This window comes from Chiroxiphia lanceolata, chromosome 12 (assembly GCF_009829145.1).
Source record: "Chiroxiphia lanceolata isolate bChiLan1 chromosome 12, bChiLan1.pri, whole genome shotgun sequence".
Lineage (NCBI taxonomy): Eukaryota > Metazoa > Chordata > Aves > Passeriformes > Pipridae > Chiroxiphia > Chiroxiphia lanceolata.
In genome coordinates this window covers 16,605,353-16,624,592 of record NC_045648.1, presented here as the reverse complement: position 1 = coordinate 16,624,592, position 19,240 = coordinate 16,605,353, and the positions used below count along the sequence as shown (strand labels likewise).

The 19,240-nt window shown below is 44.3% G+C and overlaps 1 protein-coding gene across 9 annotated transcripts in view; it reads right to left on the bottom strand.

Annotated features, from left to right (window-relative positions):
- Positions 1-19,240, bottom strand: part of NEO1 (neogenin 1) — a 170,140-nt gene that overhangs the window by 86,509 nt on the left and 64,391 nt on the right. For all 9 annotated transcript variants that reach the window (XM_032699811.1, XM_032699806.1, XM_032699807.1 and 6 more), the window contains exons 3-5: positions 14,788-15,063; positions 11,475-11,628; positions 4,282-4,418 (exon numbers count right to left, since the gene is read on the bottom strand). In XM_032699811.1, coding sequence (XP_032555702.1) covers positions 4,282-4,418; positions 11,475-11,628; positions 14,788-15,063 — 567 coding nt within the window. The remainder of the gene's footprint in view (positions 1-4,281; positions 4,419-11,474; positions 11,629-14,787; positions 15,064-19,240) is intronic.

The window sequence follows — 19,240 nt, the reverse complement described above, 5'->3', positions numbered from 1 at the left end:
TTCTCCACGTTGAGCTCTTCCTTCTGCAACTCTTTTGGTTTCATTTTATGACCAACACTGCAATACAGGTATTTTTTGCTAGAATAAGGCTTTGCCATTAGCAACAGCCTTTTCAGCTCTACTGAAAATATTTCCATTATTTCTTTTCAAAGCAAAAACCTGATAATTCTATCGAAGCACTTCTTCTGCTTTTGCTTTTCCCCATATAATTTGCTCTTGCAGCACAGACAAGGCAGTGATCAGCCTATTGCCACGTGCAACCTCTGATTTACCACTATAGATACTCAAAATTAAGGTTTTCTTTTTCTATTTTTAACTGTAGTTACATCAACACAGCGAGGCACTTAAGATACACTATCAGACACTGAATTCTGTCCTAGACAGCAAAAGCCAACTTTGTGCTACTCCAGAAACTCACTGAAAGGGAATAACACAGACAACAACAATAAAGAGCAGCTCTGCCTCTTCACCCACAAACACAGGGATTCATTTACTTTCTAGACTTCAGACCTGCCATATCAATTTAATAAGGGGAATGAAAATGGAAATATTTTTGGTTTATTATTTTCTGGTTCATTATTAGCTGCAGTAAATATTTCAACAGAGGGAGAGAAAACTCATGATTCCCCCCCCTGCCCCCAGCACCAAGGCAGGGGCAGGAAGCCCATGCTGTGACCTGACTCCAGCCCAGCATTTGCAGCAATCCCCAGGGCACTGGGCACAGCCATCAATCTGAAATATTTCCCAGATGAAACATGAACTCACAACCTTCCCACATTTCGCTGCCGCTCCGGCGCGGCCCCGCTGCCGCTTTCGGGCTGGGCAGATTAAACACAGCGACGACCTGTTTCCCCAGCTCCTCTGTCATCACTGTCCACCCTTATCTAAGGGAAATGCTGTGGATTTTTTCATGGCTGGGGACAGCAAAACACATTTTCCCAGTGCTCTCAACTCATGGCACGTGTTGTAAACAAACCTGGTCCCCAGCACGGGCAGCGAGGGAAGAGCTCTGTCAACACCAGGAGAGATGTCACTGCAGACACCAAATTCCTGCCTCCCCCACGGGAAGAGTGCTGCCCTGGCCTGGCCTGGGACTGGGATGACACTGGCTTTTGGCACCCAAAGAAAAGTGAGCAGGTACAAAGGTGCACACAGAGTTTATGGTTTGAGATTTGGCCCTACAGACGGTCTCAAATGCGGGATCCAGCAATGTTCAGCTTTAGGGTGAGACTCTCTCAGCTGCAGGTCTTCCCCCAGAACATCCCATGTTCTCTTCCATATCAAACCACTCCTCAAATGCACAGTCAAAGACTGGGTGTGTAACCAACGGGGCCATGAAACCTCCAGTCACTGAATCCTACAATGCTTTGGCTTGGAGGGACCTTAAAGCCCAACTTGTCCCATCCCCTGCCACGGGCAGAGACATCTTCCACTAGATCAGGTTGCTCTAACCTGGCCTTGAACACTTCCAGGGATGGGGCAGCCAAAACTTCCCTCCAAAGTGAAGGGAATTCTCTTAACTCCACCTCCCAGCTGCACAGGGTAGATAAAGAGACTGAGGACACAAATTGGTACAGTCCTCTCCTGCACCCTTTAGTACTTTTCTAGTCCAGTACTCCTTCCTAGTTAAAGTCATTTTTCTGATTCAGTTCTTCTGTTGCTGTGTGTAGGGAAATTAAATTAAATTAAATTTTTAAACCCAACATTAGGGTAATAGAGGGCTCCTCTCACACCTTTCATTTATGACCCAGGGATTCAAGAGATGACAGCATGAAATACATGGTATCTTTAAGTGACACCAACAGGATCTAACTGCATTAGCTCAAGGTACCATTTATCCAGATTGAAAATGGTGACAAATTTAACAGAAAAACCCCATGAACTCCCAGGGTGATGACTTTACACACCTGGATGCAGCTGGCAATAAGCTTTCTGCAGCCATCTCCCATGGACCACAGTAAAACACAGGTATTTCCTGCCAGCTGAGCACAGCACAGGCCTCATGTGAGACCCTTGAGGGTACCCCACCCTTTAGGGACGGTCAGGAATTCCATCCTCACTGCCATGGAAGAATGAGTATTCCAGCAACCAGCCCAAGGCAGCTTGTTGGGACCACACCAGAGACATGTGTTGCCTTCCAGGGTTTTACATCCTTGCTGAAGGACAGAGAAAAGCTGCTCTTGGAGCACAGTAACCTTTAATGAGCATTCCTTTTAGTCTGGGCACAATTTAACCTTACAAATGGATAAAGCAAGTTGTTTCAGGCTGGAAAATTCAGTCAATCTGTCCCTGGCACTGCTGGGAAATCTCAGGGAAGAGACACCCCAGGACCTTCTTTTCACTTTCACTGCCCCAACGCTGCCAAGCAATGGCACCTTCCCCAGCCCTCAGCACAGAGTCCCACTGAAATGTTCACAGAAGGCAGAATGGATTGGCTGTCTTGGCACAACCCCAAATGTGCTGCTGAAATCTCCCAACAAAAAACCCACGGGCTCCAAGGAGAGAGGCAGAAAAATAGGAGAGACAAGGGAATTAGTACCCAAAAAAATGGATTTCTTGTCTGAAATTCTGCCAGACTAATTTCCAAGAATGGTAGAAGGAGCTTAAATTAAGCAAAATCATGCTGTTATTAGGTATAAGAGATGACAATTTCTGTAGTCCAGAAGGAAATGATACAGTGATCAGGTAACAGTTACTCAAGCCATTCAACCCTTCACCAAAGTACAGTAAGGCAAAAATACAATTACTCCCCACAGTGACCTCTCAAAGGAAAGGAGAATTAAGATTAGAACTGAGAAGTAAAATCAGAAATGCCATTATCTAAAATGCATTCTGTAGAATCTTTAATATATTATAACACTTAAGCATTAAAGGATTTTCTTTCTAGTGCCAGGTATGGAACAAAAACTCAGCACAGAAGAACTGGCAGAACATATTCTCAATCTTTACAACCAACTGAGGAAATCCTTTACATTAGCTCAGATAAGGAGCAAAAGAGCTCTCTCCAGCTCACTTTCATCCCCCAGTGACCTGTCTGGATGTCCTACACTGAGGCTATAATCTCACTCTTATCCATGACTTGCTTAATTGCATCGTACCATTAATGTTATTAATTGCTGCCACTGCCCATAAAACACAAAGCCAATTCTGTAAAACACAGAGGCTGGAACTGAATTAAACCCAGCCCATGGTGAACTGTGTGAAACCATCAGCAAGTGCTCTTAAGTCTCAAGCACGTGAGTACTTCTAAGAGCACCAAATCCTTAGTTTTTGGCCAAGATATAAGGTAAGAAAATGTGGGGGTTTTTCTGCATGACAAGAATTTGTTGGCTTTCAACACACTTTCAGCCCAAGTACTTCTTTCTGGTCCCAGAGGTTTTATCTATATGTAAGCCTTTATTCATGGTTGTTCAGTGATTCAATTTATCCCCTCAGAGCAACGCTGTAGCACCACAGTCCTGGTAAAACAAGTCAGTTAAGCTCTTACAAGGACCCTGCACACATGAACATGCCATGAAACTCCACCTGAAGAATTTTAAACCCTTATTGAAATCCAATTAATAAAAAACATTTCCTCATAGAATGTAAGAAAGGCCAAGAAGGCAAACTTCTACCTGTATTTTTCCCCATCCCTTACCAAGTCTACTTTCTTTGCTTATCAAGTCTGCTTTATTTTTTTTTTAAAGTAAGATGTTTTAAAGACAGCATTATCAATATTTCAGTGCTTCTTTCTGGTAAGAACAGCTTGCAAAAGTAAGCAGAACAGTTATACACACAATAAACCAGCACATTACTAAATATCTCAGCTTTTATCTTCTGTCAAGCCCCTTGACAACAACAGTATATTTAAGGATTATCAAAAATACATTATATATGTCCTTTCCAAAGACAACCTACACTGTGGTACTACAGGTCAGCTTCCAGATGTGATCAGCCACACTGTGGCCTTTGTCCTCCTTTAAATAAGTGCATGACATTTGGTATTATATAAGCATACAGAGTAGCTTTGAATCATGCTCAAGTTGTGTTATACAATATTTGACTATTTATGGAATTGTAAGCAGTCTGAATAACAAATCAGAGTAACACACCAACATTTACAACAGGACTGGAGGGCGGTTCCTCATCGGCGGTTGGGTTTTGTTTATTTTTTAATGGGGCACCAAACCCCATCAGGGGTTTTACCCAGGTAAAACAGGGTCTGTAACGGAGCCCAGGAGAGAACTCCTGTCCAAGTCTCCTGGAGAAGTGCTGTCCCTGGCAATGAGGTCTCTGCCCTACCTTGCACCGTGAGCTCTGCCTGGGCCGCCGCGGTGTCGTTGCCGCTCTCGGCGATGCAGGTGAAGGTCCCGGCGTCCCCCTCGCCCACGTCCCGGATCTCCAGGGAGCCCCCGGCCAGCAGCTGGAACCGCCCGGACCTGGGACACAGACACACACGTGACTCCACGGACATCCCCTCCACGCTGCACTCCTGGGTGCCAGGGACACGAACCCACGTCACAGGGAGCAATTTTAATTACACCATCAAGTCCCAACCTCGGCTTCACGTTTCCAATGAAGTTCAACCCCATCAATTCCACGAGAGCAGCTCATCTTTTTTGCACTTGTGGCTTCAGTTGTTCTTAATTAAATGTGAGCCGAGGTATTTAGTCAAGAGCGACCAGGACTGGAGAAAAATGAAGTATCATAACCACATCATTAAAAAAAATGCATTTTGCAGATGCAGTTGGAATGACTTATTGCTGAAAGCTGAGTGAATATAACATGACAGACTTTACAGCACAAGGAACAGTAATGCACATTAGACAACGTATAGTAATTGAATTTTTGCGAAAAGAAAAGCCATTTCTGTAAGATGAAATATTGCAGAAAAAGAATACAGGTTAAAAAAAAAATTCAAAATACAAATCCTTCAGGTGACAAAGTGTCTGTACAGAACTTCCCTCTCTGACTTGTGAAGGGGGGGGAGAGTTTCTCATTCTGTTCTTATAAGCATCTGCTTTTGAGGTTAAATGTAGGAGATAAATGTGGCATTTGATCTCAGTGCAGCACTCTCAGCCTCCAGCCACATCCAACCAACATCACTGCCCTTTACACCACACCACAGATTTGTTCAAGCCTTCCAAGATCCTTCAACACTCCAAGTTTCCACAGTAAAATGCCAAGAGCAAAATGCCAAAAGACCCCAAGCCAAGACACAAATCGTGCCTGGATGCTGACCCAGAACCTTTCTCTAATTCCAGTTGGAAGAGCCTATTTGGGGCCTCCTGCCTGGCATCCTTGAGCCACAGCTTGTGGGCAGGAAGGGATTGAATTCTGCCAAAATAGGAACTAAAAATACATTACCACAATTAATTTTGGTCCCTACAGAGAGTGGCCAACGTGCAAAAACCGACCTCGTTGAAATTCCTAGAATTATGTTGGTAGGACCAATCCTCACCTGCTTGGAAAAGGAAATTCTTGGGACACAAAGATTTTGGCTCATCTCACTAATTACCACATAAATATTGATTTATGATACTTCCATAACTGCTGATCAAATGCCTGATTCAATAAATTTAAAAGCAGAGCAAACAAAACCATTACTGGAATTAAGTGACAGGAACCAGTCTTAAAAGCATCCAGAGATGTCCCTATCCAGGTATTCCATAAGGAAGCCCATCCCGTTCCCATGAGTAACAGGAGGATCACAAAAGGGTTGGTTTGGAAGAAGTGCAGGGAATTTGAGTGAAGATATGAGTTTAAAAAACATATGAAGAGCTTCCCAGATGCTGGGAATGTCACTGAGGCTTCTGTGTGTGGGAACAGACATGGTGAGGCTGCACTAAAACCAGGCCTAAAGAAAAACACAGGAGTGAGACAAGCCTGGGCCTTGACACATCCACACAGGAAGTTTTCTACCTTCTTTTATCATGGAAAACACCTGCTTTGATTATTTGTTCGTCCGTTTTGGCGAATTAATCTGAGTAGCAAAGAAGGTGCTGAGGGCTGGGATGAAACCTGGGAGAACTGAAGCCAACAGGGACATGTGCTGGATGTGCCAGGGACAGCCAGGACACAGGCAGGGAGGGAGCTGAGCCTGTCAAGTCCCAAAAAAATGGTAAAAGGCTATTGGAATAACCTTATGGGTAACAGGATTCTGAGGATATCAGTGCCTTTTTCAGGATATCCACCACTGTTACCCATCCCAAAGCTACACATGCCTTAGGCTGCTCCTTCTCCCACTGCCAGCCTCTGGAAAAGTAACATCTCCATGGTGAGGCACCAGACTACTGTGGTTATGAACCAGCAGTTAAGACATTGCTATAACTATCAAAAATTTTGTTGCCACTTAGGCAACAAAAGTTTGTCAGAGGGGATCTCACAAACCACTTGTGACCAGGTGGTGTTTCCATGGATTCTCCTTTTGGCAAGGAACAGGGTTATACAGTGCTCAGTCATCACTATGGTGTGCCATGTTTATACTCTCTGGGATTATTTTCCTCAAGAAAACCCAGAGTTGAGCCCAATCTCCCAACTCGTGATCCATTACAAATTCAATGGGAGAAAACAAACTCCTCGGTGATTCCCTGTGTGTGCATTAGCTGTGGAAAAATCCTGGGCTTAAATGAAAACTGCCTTTGCAATAAAGTAAAAACATCTTAATTTTGTAAGGACAATGAAGCATTTCCACAAAAGAGTGAAGAAATCAGATTTCAGGCACTGGAGACAAAGAATCAGCCTAATATAAAAGTGATAACATAATTTGAAGTGTCATTAAAAACAACAAAGATTGATCATTCAGATGTCAGGGAAGAGGAAAATCAAATTCCAGCCTTTCACATGCATTCCATACATCCCTCACTCACATACCCCTAATACACAATTACTGAGCTGCTCTGGATGCCTCACTTACAGGCTTTTTGTGTTTCATTATCACAAAATACAGTGAGCCTTTATTAATTTATTGTAGTCAAACTGCCAGTTATACCCTCAGGTTTGGGCTTTTTCCCCCCCTCTTTTAAATTACTATTCCCAAAACATCTTATAATCTATTTGCTGTCTTGGTAAAGTACAGCAGATAAAATTAGACAGTAAATTAGATTATTTTGTGGAATCTACTACCAGAAAAATCTCCATAATTACTCTGCTATGTTTAACCTTTCCTGAGCTGGGCAAGTGTAATTCACTTCGTCCCAATCACTCTGAGAGCCCTGCAAACAGTAATTGTGTAATAATTAAAATATCACACATTCCTGGGAAGCACTGAGGAAAAAAAAAACCTGGAACATGGATGCGATCACACAAGTAGAGGCGGCAGCAGCATAAAATGAACGTGGCACACGAGACCTCAGCTGTGCCACCTCCTCGCTGGGGGGAATTATCACCTGCACAACCCCATTTTCTGCAGGGTTTTTTCAATGATGTGAAGTTTTGCTGAACTGAACAGCCCCAACCCGCTGCAGAGTTTGCTCCACTTCAACAGCCTTGTTAAAATGTTACAGCTCGAGCCCTTCCAATGGTTTAATTTCAGGTTCAGCACCTCACCTGCTGCAGCTTTTTAAAGAATTTGTGGCACCTGCATTTGTACCTTCCCCCCACAGAAGTGTCCCAGTATAAATCAAGGTACACCACAGAGATGTTGGAGCACATCCTGATCCACACACGGGCAAGTTTTCAAAGCAGATCCTCTTCCAAACATTTCAGACTCTGTGTCTGTGTCCCAAGTTCTGAAAACCCCCCCTGGCAGCCACCTGAAACTTCACTTTCCAAGTTCAGAATTGTCAAAAGCACGAAGTGACTCTACAATTGCTGAAGAACAGACCCTCCCACAGCAGGATCCTTGCCCAGACCAGATATTTAAACAAAATTTAAATTTTATGAAAGGGCTTTTCTAAAATTTTTAAGGAAGGCTCAAAGTTGGCTCAAATCTGAAAAACTCTAACCAGTAGAGACCATTTCCATCCCAGCCTTGTGTGTCAGATAATACTGACACTACAGCAGATCTCACTTCAGGAAGTTCTGCGTAAAGGACCTAAGATTTATTCCAATATTTACATGAATTCCTATTTTGGCAAGAAACAGAGATGCCCCTATCCCTTCCTTCCGCCTCACTCAGCATTCTCTACATCCCTGGCAGAGGTATTGCTCATTCCGAGTTTATGGAGGAAATCCAGCTGGAAAAGCAGGATGGATATTCCCACTGCTGAACCACATGGATGACGGGGAGGGCTCCACTCAGGTACCAGCATTACAGACCCAGCACCCTCTGCCAGGGGTTAGACATGAGTCCAGGGGCTTCCTTCGGATTCTGAAGCTCGAATTTGGAGCTAAATCTCAACCTGGAACAGGGTTTGGCCTTTTCCTTTCCTTACAAACAATGGAGTTTTGAGAAAATTCTAATCTATCAAGGTTACCAGCTGGACTGGCGAGCCAGTTCCGTGGAAGGCTGTCAGCACAAGTCCAGCACTTTCCCAGTGCCAGTTACTGGGTCCAGTTTTCCACCCTGTGCTATTTTCTCTCTGGAACTGTGCACACAGCAAGGAAGGTCTCAGAGGAGTAGCCCAAAACAGCAACACCTTGAGCAGGGCACAGGGATGGGGGGAGAACACTGAGACCCTTCCTCCCAACACTCCTTTGCTCTTCAGCTCTGAGGAACCAGAACTTCCCCAGGTCCCAGGTGAAACTCGGGTCATTCATACTCTTTGATGGACTTCTTTATGAAGAGCCAAAAAGTCAGTGGTCTAGCAATTATATTTCTTTAAAATCTTCAAGTCAGTAAGTTCTGAAAGGATTCCTTGAAGTTCTAAGAGCTTTACTACAGTGGAAACTCTCAGCACTGTGTTCACTTCAGTTTCTCACCCAGCACTCAAAGCTTCCTTCTCTTCCACTCTAATTAATTTGGGAAATATTTTATCACAGCAAACTAATTTCACAATATATTGCATTACAGGCTGGCTGTCGGAACAACTGCCAAGACTGTCATCATTCAAGTTTACTCACATTTATCCATTAACATAAATCTTATTGCAGTCTTCAACAAATAATCCATCACATTTAATCACCTTCCCTTCTTTTCAGGTCTTATAACATGTAGTTAATTCCAAAGCCCCACCACTCCCAACCCTTAAAAATAATCTGTTTTTCCCAGAAATGCAAGCTCCTAAACATATTCTCCTCAGCAATGCAGCCTGAAAGGTAAACATTTAATTTTGCATTAGATTAATTACCACAGTTAGGACAAAAGTCAAAATAAGGTTGTGTGTTAAATCATTTCACGAGGGGTCAAAATTAGGGACATACCTGCCCAAAACATCCAAGTTTTGTTTCCTACACAGAGACATATGTCAATATATATGTATATACCTACATATATATCTATGTTAATGACTGGTCTGTGTGTGTGTGTCTAAACAAAACCCATCATTTCAGAGCTTTTCCCAGACAGAAAAACCTGCCCAGATAAAAAGGATCAGTTTTTACTTTGGCTACAGAAAAGCCATGCTAAGAAAAGTCATACTTTTATCACAAAAGAGGATTTCAGTACAAATTAAATGTGATTTAATTTGTAATTACATTAACAGACCATGCATAACAAGCTAAGGTAGCTATTTAGCAGCAGTAACTGCAGGCTTTACTCCAACAAAGAATCTTAATTTCTGGAGATTTTCCAGTTATTCTATTCAAACAAATAATACAATGGCTGTTGGGGTAAATGGAGTTTAAGAACTCTTTGTTTTCTCCTGGTTGAATCTCTTCCTGTTAAGCCACAGTCACAAGTGTCAGACTTAGGAGCTTTGGCACACTTTAGAGAACAATGAAGGAATCTTATTCCTACAGAGGGGAAAAAAAAAAATCAAATTCCCTCCTTTACCCACCTTAAAAGTAAAGTCTATAGTGAGCACACATTTCACTGACAAAGAAAAAAACGCTTAGTGTTGCAAGAAGAAAAAAGAATTAAAAAGTCAACTGGAACCTGTTCTTGTAACAAAGGACCATAATACTAAAAAACTAACACTTAATATTCTGGAAAATCAGGTCAGACCTGGTTCCAATTGTGTGCATATAAAGATCAAGTATATTTAGTCATGTTATGCCTCAGCCCTCCAAAACAATTTCTCACTCTGAATTTTGAGAATTGAAAATCCCTGTGCAGCCCTCAGGAGTCATCACGGGCAACCTCACAGAAGAGCTCCTAAGGGAATTCCAGCACTGTACTCAGGTGAGGGTTGGAAAATCTGGGCTCTGTATTTCCAAAATCCAGGAGAAAATAAAAGGAGAGCTCTCTGGTAGGTGAGTTTTAACCTCCCTGTGCACTGAACATGCCATAACCCAGAGCAGGATGGGGTGAGGGGCAGCAAAAATTCATAAAGGTGTGACACGACACCACTTTACACACAAGAAAAACAAATTAAGCTCTTACCGGGCACGTTTATCCTGACATTTCACCCCACTGGGCTGTGCAGCTCTGAGGAGCCTGCAGCAGCCTCCAAAGGCAAGTGATTTCTTACATTTATGACGAGAAAGGCTCTAAATCCTGGGCCATCAGCCTGACAAGGCACCAGCTCTCGGGGCACCGAGCTGTTTGTCAGCCCAGGGCCGCCCGCTCCCCCCAGCCACGACAGCTCAAATTACGAGCCCCGGGACCTTTTTAATTTAAGAGTTGCCAAAAAAAGAGATATATTATATCACTGCTACTGCAGAGACTCGTGCCCTGCTCTGGCTGCTTTCTGCAGCAGCCACGCCACGATTTCCCTCTCCTTGTTCCATGATTAACCTGGGGCTCCGTTAATCTCCCCACTGGCTTTGGGGGACACGGAGAACATTCAAGTGCCTGGTTGTAATCTCCTGGTTCTGGTAAGTACGTTCATTAGAGGCACAAAAATGGTCTTGATAAGATTTGTTCTGCTTTTTTCATATAGATTTTCCACCACATTATTTTGAGTGAACACACCAGCAATGACAATGTGTTTTCACTGGATGCATTTCTGAAAGCCTACACTGTTTTTTTTTAATCATGCCTAACATTTTAATATTCTATTTTCATGAGAAATCATGTAATTTTGCTTTAAACATTTATTCTTAAACTCCCGTGGAACATTTTAACACATAATGGACATTTTCATTGCAGAAAGTCAGTGCACCAACACAAATACACCAACACAAAGTTGTCTTTGTTTTCCTGCAGAGTCCTTATTCCCTTAATTGCTTCTTTTATTCCAGTGGCAATCTAAAGGTAATACATTCTTAATAACCTTCCTGCTTTAAGTAAGATTTCTTGGTTTCAGATAGCTGCAAAAAAAAAATACTGTGAGACTGTTCCACAAATCTCCTGAACTACATCCCTTGTCCCAGCACTGCTGTCGAAGCCCTCCAGCATTTGGGAACCGGCTTCTTCCCCTCTGGTTTAACATTTGGTACAAAGGAAGGTGGGCACTAATCCAAACCCCTATTCCTGCTGTGAGATAAAGGTAAGGATGTCAGCCACCACTCACCCTTCTGTGAGGAGCTCTTCCTCATTTCTTGTCCACCTGATGGAGGGAGTTGGGAATCCCGTGGCGACGCAGGGGAACAGGGCGCTCTGCCCGCTCAGCCTGGACAGGGCCGACGGCTGCCTCAGGAACGTCAGGGGCTGCGGCTCCTCGGGCTCTGCAAAGGTGTTGGACACGACAGAACACCAATAAAAGCCCACACCAAAACCCAACGAGCCAAAGAAAACCACAAATGAAACCTCCCATTCCTTTCCTGCATCTCCCCGGGATCCCATCACCACCCCACCCACAGTCTCTGCCGGAGCCTCTCCCAGCCTTTTCCTCCAGACATCCCCACCTTTGGGATTCTCACCCTTCCAACTCCCTGGGAAACTGTTTCAGCTCAAAGCTACAGCCCTGAAACTGGAACTTGAACCAGCTCAAAGCTACAGCCTGAAACTGGAACTTGCATCAGCTGGCAGAGATTTATTGAAGAAAGGTTCAGGTTTGGGTTTGTCCAGCCAGCCTTGGGCAATCCCCTGGTTCCATCAGGGAGCTACTGAGGAAGTGCTTTTACATGCTGGAAAATGAAATTACTGCAGCAGAAAGTCATCCTAAGTGGAATAAAACAACCAGCTAATGTGCACACAAGTAACACAAGCTTTATATCCCACCAGTTTTCCATCCTTATGAAAACGGGAATCCTCTGAATTAGTTTTGCACTGAATTGGGATGGAGAGGGATTTGTTTCTTTTTTCCCTCCACCTTAAGAACAAGCACAAGCCAAGTGCACATTTACTCAGTGTGTTACTACAGTTTGTACTCTCTGTGTCTACCCTGAACCAGAGCAAACGAGCTGTACCCACGAGGTACAGCTTTGGGCTGAGTTAGTTACTCCCACTGCTCACACTGCACTAACTGCTGCACTCTCAGTACTCAGATGTGTGTTTGAAGGTGTGATGACAGCAAAGCTCCAGAACTAGACAAGCCCTCAAATTATTTTTGGCCACTTAAATAGGGCAGACTCTTCTGCACCTCCTCTGCTTCTGCTCTCTGAAGCACCTTCTGTGTCTCATCACACTCAGACGTGGTTGTGTCTCACTCGGGCCCGATGTGATACTCGCAGGCATTTCTGAGAGTTGTTGTTTTGCTGTTCTCCAGCTCAAAATACTAAAAATAGCACAGGAATGTTCACAGCCCTGAGCTCAGGGCACACACGTGCTCCAAGGTACAGCCTGAGGAGGTTGCCAGGGATCTGAGGAACAGAACGGGTGGAAATCCCGCCTCAGAGCCATCCAAGGCAGGGGCAGACAAGCTTTGAGCAGTCCTGGATCTCACCATCTGTTTGGGGCCCACAAAGGAACCATCCCACGGCTCTGCCCACGTTCCCTGTGAGTAGGAACTGCTCTGCCTGCTCCAGGAACAGGGATACACCAATCCTTCCAGGAGGAGAGGAGCTGGGACTGTTCACCACAGACAGAGCCCATTATTGCTCCAGGTTCCCAGAATGGACTTCAGCTCCCATGTGAGTGCAAACTGCATCCAAAAATGAAGTGGGTTTTTTTCCCCCTTGTATTCCTATGTTTGAAAGTACCTGCTATTAACTAGTAGAGCTCAGAAATGTACCCTCCTGCTCAGTGACAGCCTGGTATAAGAAAAAGTAGAACATTTAAGAAGCAGAACATTGTCCATGGATGTAAACCCAAGTGTGTGTTGTGTGTATTTCAAAGACTGGGAAGCAGAGCAGTGGGGTCACTGTCAGGCACATATCAGATAACAATTTAAAAAGGGAATAAACTGAATAAAGAACAGATTAATTCAAATCCTTCTTTCAAATACATCTCAGACCAAACAATCAATTATGGGGCTACTCAAGATTAAGGGAGCTTTCCCTTCAACAGCTTAATCCCACTTTTTAAAAAAAGCCTGCTGGGAGAGATTTCACAAAACTTCACTATTGATACTTTCAGATTCATGATCAAGCAAAGAAACAGCATCATTTGTATTCCCTAACAGAATTCTATTTAATCACCTTCAGCAAAGTATTAAAAAAGCAAGTAAACCATATCTAGAGCCAAAAGAATCCAAAAGATCAATGCAGTATGGAAGTTTATCAAGTAATCTCCAATTGCCAAAAATCAGAGAAGTCTTAAGCATTTGAAAGGCTGCAGAAACACAAAGGCAATCCAAACTACAATAATTCAATTAAGTACCTTTTCCCAAAGAGCTGTTCTTCAAAACCTGTATCCTTAGTTAAAGGAGAAAGGGTTTTGCTTTGGAAAGGCCTCAAATTCCTACTTCAACCATGATTCATTTCCAAACTTGGCAAACACCTCGATTTCAAAAGAGAGCTGCAACTGGAAAACTGGGGTATTCTACAGAAATTTCAGCCTTTTAGGTAGAAAAGTGCCACAGTCACAAGAAACAGAACTGTTCATTGGAAGGGATCCCTGAAGGTGCCACCACCTGCTGCCCACACCAGGTCAGGCCAACCATGACATTGCCCAGCCTAACCCTGGAGGCCTCCAGGATGGAAATTCAGCAACTCCTCTGGCAGTTCTCCAGGCAGGAACAACTGAATCAGAATTCCAACATGAAGATGAATTCAGAGAAGACAGCTCTGGAAACAATTAGGAAACTCCATACAAAACACAGCCCCTATTTCCCCAGTATGGGAATGCACAATGCACATTCCTGCCCTACTCGTGGTGACTTTTCAAACCTTTGTGTTGGAGCAGCTGGTGACACAGCTCTGTGCAACAGTCACTGGGGACAGAACACACTCAGTGTACCAACACTTGACATCAGCGCTGGACTTCTGTTCTTATAAAAATATCTCAACATTTCAGCACAACAGGCATTGCTAAACCTTCCAAAATAAAAGTCATCTTCCTTTGGGGAGTTGGAGAATTCCTAAAAGGGCCCATTGTTAAGACAACCGGAATCTCCTGAATATTGGGACATTTAAAAGCCCCTCAGCTGAAGCATCCCAAGAGCAGGGACTAAGCACCAATTTCTTTGGGAAAATTCAGTAGGAGTTGAAACACGGGATTCAACCTGAGAAACTCAGAAATCCCCACAAAGAAACAGTAGATTCCCCCAAATGTTTATAACTCAAAGAAACAGCAGATTCCCTCTTTGCATCATGTCACAGTGGAAGTAAGTGTGGGACTTCTGTAAACAGGGACTTTAGAAAACAATCTTTCCCTAAAATCCCTTAAGAGCTGAACCATTCAGTGTGGCAAGAAGGCACAGGAGAGTCTCCAGCCCTTCTCCATCCGCTGCGGAGAGCTCAGACCCCGCAGAGGCAGAAGGAGCCCCGTGTCCCAGCGAGTACCTGGCAGGACTGTGAGCTCGGCCTCCTCGCTGTACTTGGGGCCGGCAGAGCCCTCGAGGAGGCACCGGTACAGCCCCCGGTCGCTGTCGGAGGCGTTGCTGATCACCAGGGCCCCGCTGGGCAACTGCAGCACCCGCTCGTCCAGCGGCACCGGCTGCCGGTCCTGCTCCCACCGCACGAACGGGGCCAGGTCGGCGTTGGCGTCGCAGCTCAGCACGGCACTGCCGCCCCGGGGCACCGCCGTCGGCTCCGGCTGGCTCGTGAACCTGGGCAGGCCTGCAGAACAATGAAAAGAGGAACAAATCAGAGGCATTCGGTGCTTCGTGATTCCTTCTTCCTTCAAGAAGGGATAACAAACAACCACTCGGATCAGAGACTTCAACTTGATGTTGAAGGATGCAAAACACCCGTGGATGGAAAACACTGAGTGGCTCTTCAGTGCAATGGGGCAGAAAAGGGATGGATTTTCCATCCTTTCTCCAATTCTTGAGCTTCCTACTCCAATCTGTCACCACGTGCTGCTTATCAGTGACACCCTGGTGCCAAAACTCCATCTCCTCTAGTCCTCCCTGTCCATATTCACTACCTTTGATTGCCTAATAAAGTATCTAACACATGTACTTCTTAATTTGCAGCTTGGATCCTTATTTGCTTTCCAAAAATCCCTCAGGGTTTCTGTGATTTCTTTTTAAGCATCCGATCTTTGCTCTCCAGTTTCTGCAGAAATCTTTGGAGAAGCAGCATCTGATGTCACACGGTCAGGCTTTTCTCACTTCAATGAAAAACTTCTTTACCTGCACAGGCTCATCTCCAACTGTTACAAACTTTCTCCCCTCTCAGAATAATACCTGGAGGCTCCTTCCACAGCTTTATTCCTCTGAAAAACTTTCTGTTTCTAGTTTCCCCTCCCACTGTATTTCAAACCAACTTCTGGTCCTTTGATCTTGACCTTGTTTTGGTATTAATTATTTTGCATCTTTGATATTTATCCATTACTTCCTCCCTCTAAGGTATTCATAGGCATAAAAATCACAACTTCTTTCTTTCAACTTTCCTCCTGCTTAATGAAGCCACAATCTTCAGTTCCTTGCCCTCATTCCCCAACGTCCTGTGCACCTTTAAAGACACAGAATGGCAGGAGAACCTGGGCAGGAAGGGGCCCAGCCAGAGCAGAGTCAGCTACAAGGTCAGAGGGTTACTCAGGGAGTTGTCCAGTCAGACCCCAAATATCCCCATGGATGGAGACTGCACAGCTCTTAGACAACCTGTTCTACCACATGAGTGCAGAGCTTCCTCCTAAATCCAGTCAGAACCTCTTTTGCTTCCATGCCCCCTCCTGTCCCACCACGCCCCACTGGCAGAACGACATATTGAGAACAAACTCCCACAGAAATATTACAAAACTGAAAACACCTTCCCAAACCATTGAACCATCTCAGTGGCTCTCTGCACACTGTCAGGTTACAATTAATCCCAGAACCCACCAACTCACCTTCTTTTCTCGTAAATCCTCCATCCCTCTGTCCCAACCCAGCACAATCCCAAGGATATCCCTGGACCTGCCTGACTTTGCACACTGTGCTAAGAAGTTCCACCCCTGGAGCATTATTTAACTCCTCCTGTGAGACCCTCGAGGCCACAACAACAGTACCAGTGTCTCCTGCACGTGCCACACTTGCTCATTTTGCAGGTAAATATGTTGTTTTACAGCTCCATGGCTGATCAGGTTGTTAAGCAGAGTCTTCTAAACCCTGGTCTCTGAGGCACCTTTCAGGAAATCTCCTTTTTGATAGAACCCATTAAATGTCATAATTACCTCCAATTCTTATCTATCTCAACATTCTCCTTTATTAAGAGATCTGCACATTAAGGCAGTTCCTTGCCCAGCCTGGAAGGGGGTCCTGGATCTCCTCCTTTTGCCCCTGAGCTCTGTTTTCACCTCCCTTCTTTGCTCCACAAACCATCACCTGTACAATGACCACACTGGCAACTAAAAGCACAAGCAGGGATGTTCCTGGAGGATTAAAGCCCTGCAATTTTTTAACATAAAGCTCAAATATGCCTTAATTTAACCCCCTCACAAGTACTATTCACTTCCTGGACAAGACAGGCCTTGTGCATTCTGTTGTGTGCAGGTGCTCCATTGAGGCTGAATAAGCTGTATTTCAGATGGTTTCATTACTCACTAGCAATGAAATTACAGTTCATTTTCCAGGTCATCCTGAACGCCACTAAAACCTTTATTTCATCATAGTCCTGTGTGTTTTTAAAATATACATTTTAACCTAGGCTATAATTTTGTCCTAAAGAGTAATTTTCTCTTATTCTACAATTATTGGCAATTTGCACTGCTTAAAAGCCTCCACTGTGGAGCAGGAGCCTTTTCTTTAGCCAACACACAACCACAAAACAATAATGATGGATTACAAAAGCCACTCCAAATACAGGCCTTAATTACTATTAATTCACAGACCTGTTTATAAATACAGGAGTGGGTCCCAGAGCGTGTGCCAGAGTGCAGGCACACCTCCTGCAGCAGAACACAACCAGAAAATACCCTTCCCTCTCCCAGTCCAGGACCTTGCCATTACAGAGCTGCTCTTTTCCTCTTCAAATATCAATTAACAACTTCTAAGCCTGAATTTCCATAACTTCCTATAATCTTTTTTGACTGCATTACCACGTAAGCCAATTCAGTCTTTCGATTTACACCAGAAACACGTTCAAAACTATTGTAAAAAATAACTTTTTTAAAAGTTGGTGCCTTTTTTCTCAATAGTTTGTATTTCCCAAACACTTCAATCAGCAAGATTAAGCAAGAAGATGTAATGACAGAATCCCAGAATGGTTTGGGTTGGGAAGGACCTTAAAGCTCATCCAGTTCCACCCCCTGCCATGGACAGGGACACCTTCCACTATCCCAGGTTGATCCACAATCCATCCAACTGGCCTTGGACATTTCCAGGGATGGAAGGCACACTCCTAATGAGGGAGCAGCCCCCACTCCTCACCCACACGTTGCAGGGCAATCAGTTGAAGGCATCATCCCATCTTTTGGCAAATGAATGCAATGATAAATGACACTTCGGGGTTCTGATATTAAAGACAATTTTTGGTGTTTGTACACACGTTAATCATTCTGTGTCAGCTCACATACATTATGTATTGATTTCAGGACACCAAAAGAAAATACTACTGACCTAGCAGAACACAGGTTAATAAACTCAATTTAGGAGGGATGATTTTCCTTTTGGAATGTTCTCTAAACACAGGCAGGAGAACACATAAGCAACAGTGCGACTCTCACAGCACACAAGGGAATGAGATGCATCACAGACTCCACACTTTCTGCCAGGACAATGCAAATGGGAGGGAGGGGGGAAAGCCAACTCTGTCCCCATTTTCTCCTTTCCTTTTGTCTCTCCCCTCCTCTCATCAAAGCCCAGAGCTATGGCAGGAATGTGAATGAACAATCTATTAATGCAAATGTGGTGCATTCAATCAGCATTCCCAGTCTAAGCCTTACTGAGATTTGTGGCCCATTGTCTCCATTTCTGAAAAAGATGTGCCTAGAAGAGCAATAATTCCCATGCTCCTGGAAAACACAGATGGTTAAAATTCTGGCTGTCGTCTGCTGCCGTCAATGGAGCCAGTATTTCAACTCCTGCAGTTTGCACAAGTGGAGGAATTCACTGCCCTGATGCCAATCCAGCCCAGCAGCCTCTCTGTGACTGTGGCCAGTGCCAATCACTTCCAAGGAGACTGAAAGAAGAAAACCTTCCATAATCAACAACTACTAAATAACTCACATGAGTGCTGTAACCAAGCTGAGAGTCCTGCCTTCCCTCTAAAGCCCGTCAGCAGCCACCAGAAACGCTTCATTTGATTTAACATGGATGCTGCTGCCACACACACATCTAACCCCCTTGAGAATCCTACCAGCCTTTTGGGATCAGTCCTGCCAAACCAACACTGCTAAAGAGAAATAAGAAAAAGAACACAGGCTCCTCGTCCTTAGGGAACAGAAGGCTGCAGAGGAATCCCCTCCTCTCTGTGGACCTTTCCTACGTGGTCACAAGGCTTTTCATCATGTGAGTCTCTTCTATTGCTCCTGCACAGACTGGAATTTAAGAGAACACTTTGTATAAGCATTAAACAGCTCTAAACACACACTCACTACATGTTTGTGCAATTAACTGCTTCCCAAGGCTGGTTTCAGGCCTTTTTTTGTGACATCTCAATGTGCTCAGCAAATGTTTTCCCTGTCACTCCCCTGGTTGTCTCTAATGCAACATGGAAAAAGCAAAGTACGGGAGCAGCCAACAGGTTTTCCAAACTCCTTTCCTCCTGTACCCCTGCTGTGAAAATCCTCTGATGTCCAACATTACTCTCACACTTTTCTCATCATTCACCCCAGTTTGAACTAACTCCAGCAGCACATCTCCCAGTACTC